This window comes from Apostichopus japonicus, chromosome 2 (assembly GCF_037975245.1).
Source record: "Apostichopus japonicus isolate 1M-3 chromosome 2, ASM3797524v1, whole genome shotgun sequence".
NCBI classification, from domain to species: domain Eukaryota; kingdom Metazoa; phylum Echinodermata; class Holothuroidea; order Aspidochirotida; family Stichopodidae; genus Apostichopus; species Apostichopus japonicus.
In genome coordinates, this window is record NC_092562.1 from 22,187,796 (window position 1) to 22,209,108 (window position 21,313).

Here is a 21,313-nt window from a genome sequence, read left to right on the forward strand (position 1 = left end):
ATATTGTGGTGAAACGCCAATCATCCAAGCCTCTCATATAACTGGAAATTGGGAAAATTTGTATTCTTCAAAATCAACTGGCTCATCTTTTTAGAAACAGATTTCTTACATTTCTTTGTACTTGAATGAAAATTGAACAACTCGCAAGTTAAGGTTGATGCACTTTTTCTCTTTTTAATCTGACTTGAATATGTTTTTCTTTTTATGAATTTGACCGAATGTATGGTGAGGGTGTAAAACATCATTGATCATACAGTGAAAAGCGGTGTGATGTGACAAACAATAAATGCACAATGACACAGGCTGTCCTGAAATGACCATTGACCTCAACAACAGGCTTCTCGTACTAAATGTGATAATAAATCAACATACTAAATAAGACATCTGTCCTTGATGAAATATTGTGTAAAACATGGTTTTCACAATTTGAACCCCAGTGAACTGAAACGACCAAAACATTAGGCCTTGTGTACTCAATGTGGTACACTTACATACTAAGTATGCGATCTGTCCAATCTTCCCTTGCAATATTATTTTAGGAAGGTGCGTTAGTGTAGAGAGACAGGTAAGAGGGGAGTGAAGTAAATGTTTGGCATTTGCTAACTTCAAATGACCTTTGACATACACCAAAAGCGATAACAGCCTCCTTAAATTTGACATGGTACATCTACAATATGAGATCTGCCCCAAGCTACCCCTTCTTGAGATATCCTGTTTGAAAGAATTTCACAATTTGGCCCATGGTGACCCCAAATGACCTTTGAACTAAACAAACACTATAGGCTTCTTGTAATCAATGTGGTTCATATTCATATTAAATATGAGATCTGCCAAAGCTTACCTACTTGAGATATCATGTTTACAAGGTTTTCAGAATACGACCCCTGGTAACCCCAAATAAACTTTCAGCCTCCACAAAAACCATAGGCTTCTTTTGCTCAATGTGGTACTTCTACACACCAAATGTGATAATTGGTCAGACCTTCCCTTCTTTTGATATCGCGTTTACAAGCTGGGCATCACAACACACGCCACCATGAATGCAAGGGTTCTGATTATCATCAAAATCAATAACATCCAAATCAACCGCATGGCAACATTAAGGAAGTAATGAATTGTTTGACTAACATAATGCAATGAAGGCATGATATTTGACTTGTTCAAGCTATGAATCAATACACAAGTTTGTCAACTGCATCATAGACATGATGGGACCTAATGCAAGATAAAAACAAAAAAAAACATGACAGGCCACAGTAACAACAAACATAATCTTCAAAGTATGTAGATAATGACATTATCTAAACATTTTAGGTTGCTTATATGTCAAAAATATTATCATGCCAACATAAAACACAAAAGGAAAACTAAAGTCCCTCAAAAGCAATGGCTCAGTTAGCTCATGAACATGAAATACAAATCAACTTGTGATAATATATGAAGTTCTTGTGACTTCAATTGAAATTAAATTTAACATATTGTACTACAAACCAGAATAAAAAAAAACACCGAACATTGTCTGAGGACTTCAATTAACCCATCAACATGTCATATGAAATCAAGTTGGGACAGTTTTGGCCAAATGAACAGCCACAATGAACACATTAACTCAACAGCTGAACAGGAATATGATATTATTTAGAAACATACTTTACAAACAATTAATGGTCTTTTTGATTGTTCAAATAAAGGCAAATGAAGGCAACAGACATTATATGCGGATGATTGAAAACAAGAAATGTGGATGATTCTTGAACAGGAGAGAAGTTCCCAATCTGATGTGGTTTATTCATAGTTCTTCCCTTTGTCTGTTTCATATTGAGTGCACAATCTAGTCAGGACGACTTTCATGATTCTCAGAGATAGAACTATGATGTGAAATAGTCTTCCTTACATGAATAGTCATAAACAATACTAAAAACCTTTAGTCTGGTTTTGTTAGCTTTGCAAACAAATCAAATATTTTAAAAATAATATACAAAGCTCATACTGTATTAATCTTATAAAAATGAAACGAGCAGTACAAATGATATGCAAATGAGAATAGAGTATATGTCAGGTTGTATCATATAACATGCTTACAAAACAACATGGATGATGCATAACTGGAAACTGATACACACATGACAGCAAAATTAAACCGTACCTGTCATCATTGTCTGTGATGTGTCGGTTGCCAACATCCCTGAAATATGTCATAAAAATGTTACAATATTGATAAATTTGGCTCTTTGCTACTACTGTTTGATTACCTCCAATACAAGTAATGTATTAAGCCAAGTTTACTTAGAGTTAGACACAAACAAGTGTAACATATGAAATAAATGAAAAAAAAAAACATATGATGTATGTATGTATATATATGTGATCTTCCCGCAAGCAGGAACTCGCGAAAGAAGCCATGGAGGCTTGTAGACTCGCAAGCTGACCGAAGCCAATCTCTCGGCACACATCCATTTAACACATCCATTTAACACTCGGCACACATCCATGATATATAAAAAAAAGCTACCTACTGCAAACTACAAGGTTACAAAATGTAAGTATATGTAACAATTAAAGACCATTTGCATATCAATCCTCAAGAGTCTTCATGTAAAGCAGAATAATAACCACTTTTACGAACAGAATGAACCAGTTTAAATGGCAAAAATGTGTGATGATAGCTACTGGTTAAACAAACAGTAGTGACAAAGGAAGGTTAACAAAACCTCCTTTCTTGCCAAATGCATTGTGTATTTAATGTATCAATCAAATAAATGCATCACACAACATGTTTGAAACAACAAACTGCACACTGTGGTGGAGAGAAGTTTTATCAAATCAAATCTAATCATTCACAGGACAATTGATATATTTTATTGTTCTGAAATACAATCAGATCTATAGTTTATCATAGTATATACTACAAAAAAGCTGATGTATTTCTGTTGTTAGATGGATGCAGCCAAATTCTCTTTCAGGTATGAATTTGCTAAAGAAATTGAATTAGTTTTTAACATGGTACCTTTTTGACAATGGGTCCATAAAGTTGAGTCACAACACATGTGTAACAACATGAACAAAACCCTCACTAGTATGCGAGGGAAAATATATAATAATCATAATTTTCTGATTATTCCCATTGATATCCATTAGCATAACACAAAACAAATTTGCAGCAAAATAAAATTTCAATACAGAGTGGCAGCAAGAACTATGGAATGACATTTTCACCTGTTGTTAAGCTTTGCTCTGCTGATATTATCACACCTGAAAGCATTGATTATCATTTACTTCCAAATTCAATTTCAGATGATAAATTTCCCTTTTTTTTATTAATGAAGTCTGTCAAATGTAAACAAAATCTGAATCATAAACCTTCAGAAACAAAAACGTTTTACGAACTTAAATGATTAAAGTAAAAGATATTTTCACAACCATTGAAACAAATTGTGGAAACGTAAAGAGTGTAAAACAAAAACCCATTATAAAATTCTCTACTTTAAAGATTAGTAAATTTGACAATTAAGATCAAAGGAAAAAATGTATTTTTCATGCAAGGTTTTCCCAGATAAATTCACCCTTTGAACAAAAACAAATGTAAAGCAAATCTGATACAAAAAGTTGTTGACATTAGTGGCTGGAGAAAGGATGGGTAAAATACAACCCCTGTTTTGTTTCACTTACAGCATAATGCTAGTATGGAAATAAAACTGATTAGTATGACAATCTTAATAACAAAGGATGTACCCAGAACTATTACTTGTCTCCACATGCTTATTACTACTAATTCATTAGTAACTTAGCATGCACATGACATGTTCATGATATTATTATAGCACAGACAAACTGTGAAATTACAAGAATAACAGTTCATATCCTGTTATGTTTTTATCAGAAGAATAACAAGCACACAGAATGGCTTGTATATGCTAAAATATCATGTAATGTATAATAGTGGATATAAACTGGTGGCAAAGAAAATGCTTTGAATGAATGAAGGATTTGAGATGGCTGACTATAAAATATAAAGTCCCACCTTTTGTTGTTGTTGTTGGAATGGTTGATATAGTCGATGAAGGGATCAAAATTTCTGAGAACATTTAATATGAAAAACTTTCTTCAAAGAAATTTCTTCACAGAAGTATTGAAAATAACCATATTCATTTACCGTCTAAGTCACAGTAAATAAAATGTCAACACTTTTGACAATCTGTTAGAGATAAACCTTACCAAATTAAGAAAGCAACTTACGCCAGTGGCCTGTGGAATGTGCACCTTTCATTCCTTTTGTCATATTTGAATGATTTTGCCTTGAAATGCATTGCCTTCAAATACATTGTAAAGTATTTGTAAAGGGTTTAATTTGAAGCCAATTTCTTGTAAGAGTTTATTAATCCTACTTGTTTAAATGATGTTTACAAATTACAACATTACATCAAACTTTAATTTGTGAAACCTTTCAAACAAAATGCATACTGCCAGTAGGTATTACCTGATGCAGAAACATTTACACAAAGTTTTACTCAAGTCAGTTCAGTCAAAGAAAAATCAGTAAGGCTTCACAAAAGGCAAAGGTTGTAGCAATATTTCATGAAAGTTTATGGAGTGTGAAGGTTACATTTGATAATTGTTGAAGTTCTTTGGTAGCAGCTTGAAAACAAAAGTGCACACTGGTTTATCGATAGCATTTTGATATTTACAGAACAAAATGTTTGCGGTTGCTCTTTATAAATGGAAAGTTTAATCACTTTCAAGGATGTGTTTTTAAGCAACTTCTTTCGTCCACTTTGGTAAATCTTTTAAAGTATTTGATACAAATAGTAGTCATTAACTTAAAAGTCAAATTTCATAGCTTGAAATATTAATATCAAAAAATTTTAAACCTGAAGGTACTAGTATTAAATACTTATATGCTCACATGGACATTGATCCAAGATGAGCACTTCCAATTGCTTCCTTTCTTTGAACAGTTACGGTAATGAGCTACATTGTCACAAGGTTATTGATATATTCAATACAAAGTACTCGGTATATCAAGAATCTTGGATAGACCAAAAAAGCATATTAATTCCGTACAATTACACCAAAACTCTGATCTGTAAAACACATGAAACATAAGAATTTCTTTTTACTTAAAACCTGTCCATTCACAACAGCAATAATGGTTTATAAAGTTTTTATATAAACATAGATGATATTTTATTGAATATCATATTTAGTATTTTTATTGATTATAAAGAAAAGCATTATTCACACCTGATGTTGTTTCTGTTGCCGGAGCTTCTGTGCTTCCAATTTCTGAAACAGTTTATAAAGTATGATTACTTTCACTCTGAACTCTTATGATGTTGCAAGCATTATAATGCAACATTTCAATGATGTTATTCAACTAAAGAAGCAAACTTCAAAGCTTAAATAATGTTATTCACATATTTCCAATAACAGACAGAGCAACGAAAAGGGCTTGTTGAAGGTATGCACACTACCTAGTCCATCATCTTCCACTACAGCAAATTTTATCATGCCGCAGAAAGTACAGCCAAGCTTAATTTCCCCATTCTCAGTGCCCCATAGCTTACCCCACCTAAACTTGTATCAAACCACCTCAATTCATTGTGTATTGGCTTTACTGGTTTAATTTAGTTTTGATGCATTTGAAAGGCAATCTATACTCATCCTTAAAACATACTGACAAATGAATTGTTTTTCACCATTATCTTCTTTTCATAGTTATCACCAAGATGGTTGTTTTGTTTCATGTTTGTATTAGCTATCAATGCTACTTCTATTACAACTACATGATATTTATCATGTCTTAGTTCATGGAATCATGGTATGGATGAATATGAGTTAAAAAAATGTCCAAAGGTGTTGATGATTTTTCTAAATAGGTAATATGCAAGTTTATAATGGTACAGACACAATTATATGCTAGAGCATAGATATTTGGCATACAATACTCAGAGTACACACATAATGCATGATAATATCTTCATGAATATTCAGACAGAAATGCTTGATAACAGACCAATGAAGTGTTATATCTAAGAACTGGAAGACATGGAATTAGCAACACAAGATACTGCTTGACATAATGGAAAAGCAACAAAAATTCAATCTTAATTCAGTCTCAATTATTTTTACTCTGCTACGTTAATAATTGACAGAAGTTTATCACTCTATTCACTGCTCAGAGACGTTGACTTCCTGGATTTGACCTCAAAATCAGCTGCCCGTCCATGTATATTTATGTATCTTTATCTTTCAACTGTGTTAAATTATAACACATTATTTATTTCAGACAAACATACAACTTTAGGTAAGTATTTAGACATTCCATTGCAAATGTTTCATCTTGAGCTTATTAATTAGCAAATTAACTAATTGCTGTCTCCTAATTGCTCTCACATCATAGCTGTTGCATATAAGCTTTGTCTCTTTATAGTGTTGTCTCAATGGCTGAACATTACTAGTGATCCATGATATCTACCTCTTACAAGACTGTTGATATATCTCACGAAAAATTCTCCGATTTACTTGATGTTCCATGTGAAAATGGAAACACATCAACGTAAACAATTTCAATTTGAAGTTGTGCTCTTGCCAATGTACAACAATGATAAAGAAAGTATTAAACACTAGTGGTAGCATACTCAAGCTTTATACTGTACATTATGAAAGTTAATGATGTTATTCATACAGTAGCTGGACTGCAGAATTTGCTTACATTCAATCATATGCATAGCTTAAAGTTAGTACTACTTAAAATCCCTGACAGCATTTCAGGATTTTAACTGAAAGTTTAAATTGATCTGGAATATGTCAGTTCCTACTTATGTACAGTAATTGACAGAGCTGCTTGAAAAATTTGAAAAGCAATGAATACAATGTTGACAAGTACAATCATATGGCAAACACTGCTTAGGCATGTCATCAGTTCTGCTTCTGTTTATTGAATACTTTGATTCTTGTGATGGCATAGTGTTACTTACAACAGGCTTACTATATACTTCTTGCACCCTTATAACATTGTACACAAATTGTCAGCTATGAAATACAACTACGAAATTCCACAGACAGTTACTCAAAAAAAAAGTTGTGAGAGGAATATACGTTTTGTTGCAGAATTGAACTGAACAGTTTGCAAGCAATATTGAACATTCTCTCAATAGACTGCTTGACTTCTCAACATCAACTTCTTTTTAGGGGACATTCTATTTCTTTTCCATCATCCTCCCTGTAAAGAGGTAGGGGGAAGGGGGAGAGGATGCGGCTGGAATTATCAATTGAAAGTAAGATCATATTTGTTATCAACTTCTCTTCCTTTGTTGGTCTCAAAATGTTTTCTTCCTTCTCATACTAATTTTCTTCTTTCTTTGTGTGTGCAGTAAACTACTGAATAGTTAGCAGTGCAGAGTGGCAGACTGATTTACTGTATGTAAACATGCAAAATAACAGCCTTTGTTATTTAAATGACTTTCATTCTCAAACAAGAAATATCTTACAACAGCTATTGCATTTTTGTTTTGTACATATATGAAATATATATGAAACAGCAATGACTATCAAATGTCTTTATCTGAAAAATGAAAAATGCAATTTTATACGATGTGGATGTTACAAACTGATGCGCAAATTTCTGAAATTTGGCTACAAAACTTTTCACCATTTCACTCACTTGCACTGTACTCTGACACAATATTCTGTAACTCTGTTATTTCTGATAATGTCCATGATTATCAGAAAATGCCAAGAATTGTAAATGTAGTCATAAAATTGGAAAGTACAACATTTTTACCAAAGAAGAAATCTAAACATTGCATCTATGAAACATCAAGGTTATGGGACCCTGGTATTAAAACAGATTTTCCTTAACTTACTCTGTTGAAGAGAGCTTTTCTGATACTCACACATACAACAAGTTTGTATGAAAAGAAACTTACTATACACAGAAGAATGAAGCATCTATTGAATTGCTTTCTCTGTTTCTCCATTGTCACTGACAATATTAACAGTACCTCAAACATTGAAAGGACTGGTCCCAGTAGTAGTAACAATATTGCAGTATCCTGAAAGTAAGGTACACTACCTTATCCAAGACTGTATTGTATGTGTAAAAGTAACTAAGGGATACTGTGCTTATTCATACCTTTTTGGCGAATGCTAAAGACTTCTTGGACAGTTGAAAAGGGATAGAAACCTGACTGTAGCCCATACTAAAGTGTGTGTAGTTGCATTGAATTCATTGCAGTGACCCTTTGCGGAAAAAACTTCTTTGACTAATCAAATCGTGAATGCAAGCTCTGCGAACTATCATATTTCATGCTGTTATCTTGCAGCTAAAAAGCACACTCTGTAATAATACTAAGCAATTGCTCTCAAATGTATATTTAAAAACTGCACGATCTCCTATTAAACCTCTACGGAATAACTATTTCATTCAAATTTAGAGCAAACTGATGTTCAAACATGTAACATAACAAATATTAATTTAAAACGGGCAGATTGCTTTGTTTAAGAAGGAACCTTAAATCTGAGATATCTCTCAAATAAAACAAGATTATCCTTAGCTGTTTCTGGAAGTTGATCATAACAGTTGTATCTTTCACATACACCAATAATGATTGTGCAGGTTTGTGTTTCCTTTAAACCTTACCAGATTTATATTGCCTTACAAACATTGGCCCTGATTCTTGCTTGTAAAGTAGGTTAGCCTTTGGTGCATTTTCAGTGAATGTATTATAAGGCTACCCTATTGTGTTTGTATTTTAAGAATATACAGTAAAGTGGCTTCTTCAATTTTTTAAGCATCTGTTGTGACGTGAATGCAATATAGTGGCTACATAACATGTTCGTTAACAATTATTTGGGGGGAAACATTAAGATACAAGCACAATTTAATTATTGAATTATGATCAGACATGTAATGAGCATTTCATTATTTGAAAGCTAAATGAAAATAGCATTTGAGGTAAATGATGTGCATGATATGAAATGCTCTTACCAGTTGCTATTGTAGAAACTTGAAGAAGAGATCTTTTGTACCATTTTTCTAAAATAAAAGCTGATTAACACAATAGCCACGTTGAGTAGACAAAAGAGGTATTACATAGTAAATCAGTGACACAAAGACAAAATGAGAGACTTTTCCATACACCGTTTGTCTCTGAAGTAATTCTGAAGTATGCTCATTATCTTTCCATGGCAACATTATAAAGCAAACTACACTATACAAAACGGGTCAACTGGGTCATCTTAATGATAAACACAAAAAGATTCTCATGGTGAACATTATTCCACAAATAACTCTTCACCTAGATTTGTGTTGCAATATTATTACTGGAGTTTGTAAAAGTTTCTATCAATTCATGATTAAAAGCATTAATGTAGTACAAAAAATGATGGTTTACTGCTATGAGGTTCAACTCTTGACGCTAGAGCTAAAGAGGATGAGAATAACTTGCTTTCTTAAGTAAAAGCCACTTCAGTTTAAGAAAAGAGAGAGTATTTGATGAAGTAGAACATCTATTCAATACTTCTAGTGCAATTGTCAATAAATTTGGCAAGTCTTTGCAAAGTAGACATATGTAATGTACTTGTAACAAAGAGCTTGAGTCTACTTAACATACACAAATACTTTTCAACTAATAGCAAGGCTCCTACAATAATATTTTTTTTTTAAATTTCAGTTAAAACAAAGCCATCATCAGACCATCAAATTCCTAGAAGGTGAGAATAAATTAGGTAAATAAGATTCATAGGACACTTACCTTTTATTTCAATGGTTACATCACACATATCATTACTGCTACCACTAAAACAATAGCAGGTAACGTTGTAAGTTCCAACTGGAAAGCTTGTTGTTCCACAGTTTACATTCCCTCCTATACAAGTCACATTACTGCCAATGTTAACAGTTGTGAACTCATTGTCAGGGTCCTTGTTGAATACCAGAGGGGATGATGGGCACATTATCTGTAGAGCTAAACACAGGAAAACAATCTTATCAGAATAATATTATTCATATCTTCTTGCACGTAAATATTACTTAAGGTTAAATAACGCCATTTATCAAGCAAGTTAACATGACAATTGTACGTTTACAGAACAGTTAATAAAATAGGAAGAAGTAGACAATCTTTTGAGTTGCAGATCCCAAAATTGAGTTGTTTGCTCTTTACTACATGGGTAAGGCACTCTCGGTCATTGGATTTGGCATAATAGCAAAAAGGACACGGGTGCTTTGGTCTTTTAAGTCTGACGATTTGTTAGCAATGACTGACTGCTGACATTGCTAATCACCAGTTCATTTACATAATAACACAGAGTTAGATAAATTCATAGAGTTGGGTCTTGACAGGTCAAATGGTAGATTTCAATTCACCAAAACACTGGAACGGATTTGTTTAATATTCATCCCATTCCGAGGCTGGCAGCCATAATGGATAAATGCCTCATCAGAGCACTCTCACACTGTTAATTCCTTTGCTGAGATATTAGAAATATTTGTTTTTCTATAACAAATTTTTATTGCCAATAAATATATTATATTCCAGTATGATTGTCCAGCCATTTTGTTCAACATTCGTACATATTGTTCAAGACACTAGTTCCTTGAAATTGTTCCTGGTATCTTGTTTCAGGTTATAAGTTCCTTATCTGTACTTCGAAAACACATTAGCTATTGTTGCTAACCATGGAAGCATGTTCACAAAATGACCAGCCACGTAATAACTGAATATGCAGGAGAATAAGTGCAAGTACATGCACAAAGTTGACCTTATAATTACATGTACATACTGGTGAACACACAGCAAGAAATCATACTGTCAAAAACCTGTACAGTACGTATGTGCAGGTGTAAATGTGTTCTGGCTTCACCATTTTGTGTCAAGTATAGGATTAATGTTATCTCACATGGTTGGGTCTTGGGGCGTGACGAATAAGATTATCTTAGCACTAATCTATTAAAAAGTAGCTCTACATATATCAAATAAAAGTACAATTGCATTTTAGCAGCAACCTATATTGTCGGCTGTATGCCTCTACACTAATGTGTAACTAGAATGCAAAAATGCATATGTGGTTTTGATGATGTAACATGAGCAGTTTTCTTCATGAATCTGACATAATGTATAGTGAGGGTAATACAGTGAAAAGCAGTGTGACGTGACAAACAAATTCACAATGACACAGGCTACCCTTAAATAACCATTGACCTCAACAACAGGCTTCTTGTACTAAATGTGATAGGTACAGTACATCAACATACTGAATATGAAATCTGTCCTTGTGGAAAGATTGTGTAAAACATGGTCTTCACAATTTGACCCCTGGTGAACTCAAACGACCATTGACCTCTGCCCACAAAATTAGGCTGTTTGTACTTTATGTGGTACAATTCATACCAAATATACGTTCTGTTCAAGCTTCCTTTGCGATATTATGTTTAGGAAGGTGCCTTAGTGTAGAGAGACAGGTAATAGGGGAGTGAAGTACTGTAAATGACCCCTGGTGACCCCAAATGACCTTTGCCTTCCATCACAAAGTACAGGCTTCTTGTATTCAATGAGGTTCATATAGGTATTAATTAAGAGATCTGCCGAAGCTTACCTTCTTGCGATATCATGTTTAAAAGCTGGGCATCACAAACGCACACACACACATGCCATCATGAATGCAAAGGTTACAATTATCATGGAAACCAAAACCAGTTCAACAAAGTATACTGTGAACATATAAAATATTGCTAATATATAAAAAGTGCACATGTCTACAATTTGATTTCCATTAACTAATTTGACATATTTTGTTCATCAATATGATGTAGATGATGAAAGTCTGATATCCTAAATGGGTAAGCTTCAGTGTCAGTCTTTTAATCATTTTAAACATGTTTGCAATAACCAACTCAGGTTGTTGCTATAGTGAACTTTGACATAGGAACAAGACTCATAATGCATGGTGACTCAACGTCCCCTGCTCAAGAACATATTCACAAGTTTGAAGTCCATCAGCCTTACTGTTTAGTGTTAGTTCACAATATATTCTTTGAACTTATTGACATAAAAAGTGCCCAAATGGAAGGACAGAAAGATTTGCTACCAATGCTGATCAGTAACAGAGGAGTTACAAAAGCAATATTGGGGGGGGGGGGGTGATTCACTTCCCTTATGCAAGCTCTTAAAGTCACCATGTCCATTGGAATAATTGGTCAATGTCAATGTTGTTCTTTACCGAAAATGTGACAACATTACCCATTAAGATATCATGTCCAATAACACAAACTCTTACACATGCAAACTTGACGATATGGCTAAACAAAGAAACAAAAACAAATAATACAGGTTACAACTAACAAATAAGTTGGCCTTCTTTGAGGTACAGTAGTGAATCTATATTGCTAACATTAGCAAGTTAGTTTGTACAACTTGAGCCAATGTTCAACTTCCACATAATCATTCACAGCATAGATGAATTATAGTAATTTCTTCACATTTGAAGACCAGGTTCCTTACATCAAGTTCATTTATGATTAATGACAAATTCTTTAAATTCCCGATGACAGTCCTTACAATGCTCAGAAATAGACTCGGCAATACTTAATGTTACAGAAGCAGCAACCACCTAGAACTAATGGAATGATCTTAACTTAGGTTACTTCAGTCTATTCAAATATGTGGTCAGTTGTGCCAGCCTTTCAGGTATGCACATTCTCACATAACTTACCAATACAGTCTGAGCAAAGGCACTTGCTTTCATTTGTAATGCCTATAGAATGATTTGGCACATAATGCTTACAATTCAGCTCATAAATATAGATATAACTGAGATTGACAAGTCAATCCTTTCATTAAATCTTTAAGTAGCTCAGTGGTTAACGCCGTTGCCTTTCAATCATAAGGTCCCCGGTTCGAGTCACTCCCAGATTAATGTATGTCATCCAGTTACAGAGTTGTTGACAATTAACAATTCATAATTATGGACGTTAAATATGAATGTAAGAGACTGACTTCGGTCAGCTTGCGGCTTTGATAAGCCTATGAGGCTTCTTCGCAAGTTCCTGCTTGCAGGAGGATCTAATATACATACATACATACAAGTACAGTAACATATCACATCTATTGTAGGTGTCTCAATGCCCACTGTTGCCCATTGTTCTATTTACATTCCATTTATATCCATCTTAACACAAAACAAACAATTCAAGGAAATGTATATATGAGAGAAATGCTACATATTCTTACCAAAAACATCGAACATACAGTTACTGGTTGAACCAGCACTATCTGTGCATGAGCATGAAACCGAAGTAGTAATTCCTGCTTGGAAAGTGCTTCCAGCCGGGGGGTTGCAAGTGACCACAGGAGCAGCATTTTGGGCATCACTACAACTTGGGGTTGTTGTGAAACTGGCGACAGTGCCAACTGGACAACCAGACAGCTCAGGTGCAGTGTTTACAGGTGCTACTGTAGATGTAGAAAAAGAAAACCACAATTTATCAACATTATTAAAAGTGTAATCATTTGCATCTAACCAATCAAAAGTCTTTTTTGTTATGAAACACACTTTATAGACCACACACAACACTGTGATACATAAATCTTAGACTGAGCTGTTTTAAGTCTTTTTTCATCTTCTGTGTTTGGAAGAAATTGTAAAGTGTACTATCTAGTACTTCCCTTGAAGGAATTTAATATTTTAGACAGAAGTGAAGTATAATATATAGCAGTTACTCCTCTATTGGAAAGTATATACAGACAGTTTTCCATATGAAATGTGGATATACAGCAAAGTTTGTTTTCTTGAGTACAGAAAGTAGTGACAATTAATATGTGGCAGTTTTTGCTCTTTTGGAATGGGTAGTAATATAGAGATTCTCAAATTGACATATCTCAGTGTCTTCATTGTGTTGTTTATTTTGCAATGGTGAATCCTCTGTTGGGATGTAAAGTTCATGTAGCGCATGGTAAATGTGAAATTGGGCTACAACTTAGTACATAAAGCTTTTAATTTTGAATTCAAAGTTAGGCTTAATGTATGGCTATGATTGGTTTCATAAGCTTCAAGTACATTCAGTGTTCATTGTAAAGCATTATGGCTCAACATAGCATAAATTAGTGGATCAGGCACATTGTGTTACTATAATACTGTGTAACTGTCATTTTTCAGCATTCCCTTGGTTTCAGTTAAAGTTCTTTACCATGGCCATTCCTTCATTTGGAATGTCAAGTAGGCCTATTATACTTCCTAGATTTTTCTCCATTGATTTATACATTTACAGGTCAGTATTGCCTTCATTTTGACACTTCCTAAATTTTTCTCCATTGATATATGAATTTACAGTTCAGTATTGCCTTCCTTTTGACAAAAGAGGTTTGATGCCATGGCAACATTTCCTTCATCTAGTGAACAAGTTTTCTATCAATCTGATACTTAAGAAGAACTCCCTGATGATATGTGCAATATATGTGCTAAATGGTTTGGGCAATCTTCCCTCCTTCCTATCACCCCTTTTTTCAAAATCAATTTTTTTTCATATCACTTCCCATTCCCAGTTTATCTTCTATCAGTTCACATAATGTACCATTACAGCCTCTCATTGAAAAGCCATTGAAGAAGCCAAAAAAATGCATTAAAGCAGATTTGGCTAGTACAAGAGCTTAGTCTTGGCAAATTTTCATTGATAAAATGGAACGACCAAAGATTTGCTACCATTGCTGAAGAGTTAGAGAGGAATTACAAAAGCAATATTGGAGCTGATAAACCTCCCTGAGGCAGCACTGAAAGTTGCCATGGCCATTGGAATAAATTTGGTCAATATCAATGTTTTTCTATACCAAACTTGTGACATTTCTTACCTTTGAGATATCATGTCCAATAACACACTCTTAAACATGTATGCAAACTTGACAACATGGCTAAGTAAAACAATTGTCAATACAGGTTACAAGTGTATGTTCTTTGAGATACAGTTAGTGAATCTGTATTGTTGACATTAGTAATTTAGAATGTGCAACTTAATCCAATCTTCAACTTCCACATCATCATCTGCAGATGAATTATAGTAATTTCTTCACATTTGAACACTAGGGTCCTTACATCAAGTTCAATTACGATTAATATCAAATTCTTTAAATTCCCGATGATAGTCCTAATAATACTCAAGAAATAGACGCTGCAATACTTATTGTTACAGAAGTAGCAACCTCTTAGAACGAATGGAGTGATCTTAACTTAGGTTACTTAAGTCTGTTCAAATATATGGTCAGTTGTGCCAGCCTTTCAGGTATGCACATTCTCACATGACTTACCAATACAGCCTGAGTAGAGGCACTTGCTTTCATTTGTAATGCCTATAGAATGATTTGGCACAAAAATGCTTACAATTCAGCTCATAAATATAGATATAACTGAGATTGACAAGTCAAACCTTTCATTAAATATTTAAGTACAGTAACATTTCACTTCTACTGTAGGTGTCCCAATGCCCACTGTTGCCCATTGTTCTATTTACATTCCATTTATATCCATCTTAACACAAAACAAACAATTCAAGGAAATGTATATATGAGAGAAATGTTACATATTCTTACCAAAAACATCGAACATACAGTTACTGGATAAACCAGCACTATCTGTGCATGAGCATGAAACAGAAGTAGTCATTCCTGCTTGGAAAGTGCTTCCAGCCGGGGGGTTGCAAGTGACCACAGGAGCACCATCTTGAGCATCATTACAACTTGGGGTTGTTGTGAAATCGGCGACAGTGCCAGCTGGACAACCAGACAGCTCCGGTGCAGTGTTTACAGGTGCTAGATGTAGAAAAAGAAAACCACAATTTATCAACATTATTAAAAGTGTAATCATTTGCATCGTAATAATGAAAAGTTTTTTCTTGTTATGAACCACCACTTTTATATAGTTCACACTACACTGTGATACATAAATCTTAGACTGAGCTGTTTTAAGTCTTTTTTCATCTTCTGTTTTTGGAAGAAATTGTAAAGTGTACTATCTAGTACTTCCCTTGAAGGAATTTATTATTTTAGACAGAAGTGAATTTTAATATATTTTATAGCAATTAATCCTCTATTGGAATGTATATACAGACAGTTTTCCATATGAAAAGTGGATATACAGCAAAGTTTGTTTTCTTGAGTACAGAAAGTAGTGACAATTAATATGTGGCAGTATTTGATCTCTTGGAATGGGTAGTAATATAGAGATTCTCAAATTGACATATCTCAGTGTCTTCAGTATGTTGTTTATTTTGCAATGGTGAATCCTCTGTTGGAATGTAAAGTTCATGTACCGCATTGTAAATGTGAAATTGAGCTACAGTCGTACATAAAGCTTTTAATATTGACTTCAAAGATAGGCTTAATGTATGGCTATGATTGGTTTAATAAGCTTCAAGTACCTTCAGTGTTCATTGTAAAGCATTATGGCTCAACATAGCATAAATTAGTGGATCAGGCACATTGTGTTACTATAATACTGTGAAACTGTCATTTTGCAGCATTCCCTTGGTTTCAGTTAAAGTTCTTTACCGTGGCCATTCCTTCATTTGGAATGTCAAGTAGGCCTATTATACTTCCTAGATTTTTCTCCATTGATTTATAAATTTACAGGTCAGTATTGCCTTCATTTTGACAATTCCTAAATTTTTCTTCATTGAATTTACAGTTCAGTATTGCCTCCATTTTTACAAGAGGTTTGATGCCATGGCAACATTTCCTTCATCTAGTGAACAATTTTTTTTGAAATCTGAATATGAGAATTCCCTGATAATATATGTGCTAACAAGTTTGGGCAATCATTCATTCCTTCCTATCACCACTTTTCCTAAAAATGAACACCATTTCTGATCATGTCCAACTCCAAGTATATCTTCTATCAGTTCACATAATGTACAGCCTCTCATGGAAAAGCCATTGCAAAAACCCCAAATTCTTGCATTAAAGCAGATCTGGCTAGTACAAGAGCTATGTGTTGGAAAATTTCCATTGACATATAAAAGTGCACAAAATGGAAGGACTGAAAAGATTTGCTACCAATGCTGATGAGCAACAGAGGAGTTACAAAAGCAATATTGGGGGGGGGGGGGTTGATTTACTTACCTTAAGCTCTTAAAGTCACCATGGCCTTTGAATAAATTGATCTATGTCAATGTTGTTCTATACCAAACATGTGACAAAATTTCCGACCATTAAGATATAATGACCAATAACACACACTCTTACACATGCTAACTTGACTATATGGCAATACAAACCAGTATGCAATAATGCCTTGTGGTTTCGATAATGTAATATGAACAGTTTTCTTCAAGAATCTGACGTTATGTATAGTGAGGGTGTACAATATACTTAATCTTAGTAATACCGTGCAAAGCAGTTTGATGTGACAAACAATAAATTCACAATGACACAGGCTGTCCTGAAATGACTATTGACCTCAACACACTTCTACTAAATGTGATATATCAACATACTAAATACAGTATGACAATGTCCTTGTTGAAATATTGTGATAAGCATGGTTTTTACAATTTGACCCCTGGTGAACTCAAACCACCATTGACCTCTATCCACAACATTCTTGTACTCAATGTGGTACAGTTACATGCCAAATATGCAATCTCTACAAGCTTCCCTTGCGATATTATGTTTATTATATTATCATGTGTTAGTGTAGAGAGACAGGTACGAGGTGAGTGAAGCAAATTTGGCACTTGTTGACTTCAAATGGTCAAAAGCAATAATAGGCTCAGAAGAAACCTACTCTGTTCTATCTGTTAAAGGCAAGGCAACCTGCAGCAGTGTCTCTTACATATGTCACTAGGAATTCTTACAGAATTAAAAAAGAGCCCAAGGATGCATTCTTCTAACTTTGCTCAGCAAGGTTGGAAATTAGAACATTGATCCAATTCCGCAAGTGCCAGTACAGTGAGCAGCCCACTAGCTCCATATATATGAACCTTCTTTACAGTACAGTAGATATGGAAACTTTTGAGAACCAAGGAAATCTCTTACAACAAGCCATGAAAGGAAAGTTATTGAAAGGATGCTGATAAAATGTCAAAAAGTTGTAAATAAGACAATACAAATATGAAAATGTTATATGTTGATACTATAATTGTTACAACATTTAAATGTAGTAAACAAATGATTTGACTGTTTGTTACTGAAGTTCACCCACCCTATAGATAGTTTTTGAGTTTTCGTGTTTAAAAGCCAAAGTGCCACACCCATACATACACAGAAGCATACACATATACAACGGCAAACATTAAAAAATGTTTGCCTTAAGGAGTGAAGGTAACAACACAGATATGAAAATGTTAAATCTTGATTCTATAAGTGGTACAACATTTTCCAATAAATAAATGTTACATGAAAATCCTCTAAACATCTTCTGATAGGGGCAAACATGTTGTCACTGTTATCATGATTATGATCATAGTGTTGCCGCCGTTTGATGTTTAACATTGAAAGGAACGAATGTAGCCCTTAACTTTTACAGAAATCGCACTTCCGTTAAATGGCCAGTCTGCCCTATCACTTAACAATTTTAGTAATATTTGGAAAGCAACATTTCCGTGATATAATGCTTCACACAAATTTCCCACTTAAAGATGGCCGTTTCGCACTAGTACAAAAAAAGGAATAACTGACACATTGCTTGTCTGTAAAGTTATGCATTAAGACCAATTTGAGAATTTACCAATTTGATGAAAATGGTATAAAATGGGAAAAACCATTACAAAAAAGACATTTTGAGCAGAGCAAATAGAAAAGGTTTTGCTTTATTGTTTCTTAGGAGCAAAGTTTAATAATACTCTATATCTTTCTGAACATAACGAAATGTAAAAAATATAAGGATATTCATCCAATGTATTTAGCTGGTGACATTATACAATAAATTTTGAAGTATGCTGTGACATTGCTGTTTATTTATATGCTAGTAAGGACAAAACGCCACTTTATATGCATCCCCAACCCAACCCCCCCCCCATACAAGCATCCAGGTACAGCTGTAGTATGTTGAGGTTGACAAGACCTGACGGAAACGACTGTTTGAGTACTTAGTACCCCTGGTATTCTCTTATATATGACAAAGCAACAATATACCTGTACTGACAATTGCTTCATCCTTATTAACACTCACTGAATAGCTAAGAAGGTATCATTTAAAGCAACTTTGGGGTTAAATTTGATCACTTTAATATATTACATGATGCTAGATACACATAACAATGAAGTTCATTAGCTTGAATACACAAATATCATCTTAAAATATGAAATAAGTGCAAAAACTTTTGCGATTAAGAATATATATGTAAGGTTTTTTAAGTACCAAATCAATAGAATGTAATCAATTAAGTACTCGGTAATTCACCTTCATTTGGTGGAAAATGCTAAAAGTGTACTTTAGCTTGATTAATTGCACTCATATTTTGCATAATACCCGTTGGTTTGGCAACATTGCTGACCAAATGCAAAAAGGTGTTGTTAGACTGCATTACCTGTATCATCATCAAGTATGGTGACAGTAGCTACATTGTATCCCTGTTGTACCTGGGCAGGTGGGACTGCTGTGAGTCTCACTGTAAATGATTCATCAGCCTCTGCAATCGCATCTTCAAAGATAATAACAGGCACAACGGTACAAGGAAATCCAGATTGAAATACCAATTCAAGACTAGTTATGGGGAAAAAGTCTGCATCTCCTACACCAGCAGTTCCAGGAAAAGTAGTAACACCTTTGAAAAAGGAAAGATATGTTATAATAGTAAGGTAGCTTTTGTTGTAATTAATCCATGAGAATAAGACACTAAGTAAGGTTTGCTGATAAAGGCTGGCACGCATTATTCAAAGAATGGTATAAGTATGTGGAAGAAGTAAGTAATCATAACTTACTTCCAAAACTGCCTGGCGATTGCGGTGAAAGGCAAACTTCCAAGTCAACTGATCCCATACCTTCTGGTACTGAGTATGATATTTGCCGGAAATTAACTGTTAGAGGAAAATGATAGATTAGAGAAATTATTATAAACTGAGAAAACAAAAAGACAGACTGATGTTACAAGCACATGTAGAAGAGAGTCCTGTCCATCTTATTCAGGTAAAAATAATATGCTATGTGTTCCTACATTTGCTACTTATTATGTTCCTTATTCGGTTCGCAATGCTTATAACTAAACTATATGCCATCCCTGTCCCTTTAAGACCTGATCTAAGAGGTCCATTGAGGCTACATAAATATAATGAGCTTGAGGTCACCTGTATACATATTATCATCATCATATATTGTAACTGTTGCTGCAGCATTAAATCCAGCCACCCTTGCTGGTAATGCTGGTTGTAGCTGAATGGTAAACTCTTCAGTTCCTTCTGCTACATTATCTGAGGTAATATCAATCTGAAGGTCTGTACATGAGACATTTGCTTGAAGTAATGTAGACCCCATGGTGGCTGTGTAGTCACTACCAGAAAGAGCAAACCCATCACTGAAGGCAAAAGCTGCAGAGAAAACAAACCCAAAACAGAATTGACTTTTTCATCATGAGTGCTTGAAATAAAACTGACATTATGTCTTCATTCAATGTTGTCATTAATATCTTCTTAATTAGAGCAGCTACATTAAGAAAAAATAAATAAGAAAGAGTGCCAGTATCATCCTCGTGTTTACATCCTGCATAGTGTTTACATCCTGCATAGTTTTACCTGTAACATTAGCCTTGAGGTTTTTGTACATTTCTTCTTAATTTTGATTTGAATAATCAGTGTGCTGTGAGGACTACAGCTGTATTTTTATGCACAGGCTAAAGAAGCTGGCCTTTTTTTTACTAGAGGTTAAATTTATCCTGCACATGTTTCCAACCATAGTATCCGCTTTGCTGATACCCAAACACTGCCTTAATGTGACTTTTATTATGAATGTTATGCTGCAGACTGAACTAAAAGTTCTGTTGTTATAATATTTAGACTAAATGCTTCTGTATTTATGTGAAAGATAGTTGATAAGATTGTAGCATATGGTCAATTCCATGGTGACTCGCGTGACATTTTTACTAAAATTCCTCTCTATTTGATATCATTAAACAAATAAAGAAATTACCTGGGAGAAAAGCAGTAATGTAGCAGTGAATGTATGCCTTAATGCTTACAACAGAAGAGAAAAAAAGATTATACCTCAAGTATTGGGGGTGAAATTGGTGAAAAAGTAAACGTGACTCGCGTGACAGTTACTATTAGCAAAAATCAGAATGCACACACAAATGTTCGATTTCTTATGTCTTATTAAAATTTTTCCAGTCACT

General features: G+C 34.1%; 1 protein-coding gene across 27 annotated transcripts in view; it reads right to left on the reverse strand.

Moving 5' to 3' along the window:
* Positions 1 to 21,313, reverse strand: part of LOC139982341 (uncharacterized) — a 99,407-nt gene that overhangs the window by 63,321 nt on the left and 14,773 nt on the right. For 26 of the 27 annotated variants that reach the window (XM_071995227.1, XM_071995186.1, XM_071995175.1 and 23 more), the window contains exons 6-15: positions 20,274 to 20,513; positions 19,911 to 20,006; positions 19,517 to 19,753; positions 15,582 to 15,800; positions 13,233 to 13,454; positions 9,756 to 9,968; positions 8,990 to 9,049; positions 5,242 to 5,283; positions 4,022 to 4,075; positions 2,147 to 2,185 (exon numbers count right to left, since the gene is read on the reverse strand). In XM_071995227.1, the coding sequence (XP_071851328.1) occupies positions 2,147 to 2,185; positions 4,022 to 4,075; positions 5,242 to 5,283; positions 8,990 to 9,049; positions 9,756 to 9,968; positions 13,233 to 13,454; positions 15,582 to 15,800; positions 19,517 to 19,753; positions 19,911 to 20,006; positions 20,274 to 20,513 (1,422 nt within the window). The remainder of the gene's footprint in view (positions 1 to 2,146; positions 2,186 to 4,021; positions 4,076 to 5,241; positions 5,284 to 8,989; positions 9,050 to 9,755; positions 9,969 to 13,232; positions 13,455 to 15,581; positions 15,801 to 19,516; positions 19,754 to 19,910; positions 20,007 to 20,273; positions 20,514 to 21,313) is intronic. The other variant, XM_071995285.1, reaches the window with a different exon arrangement.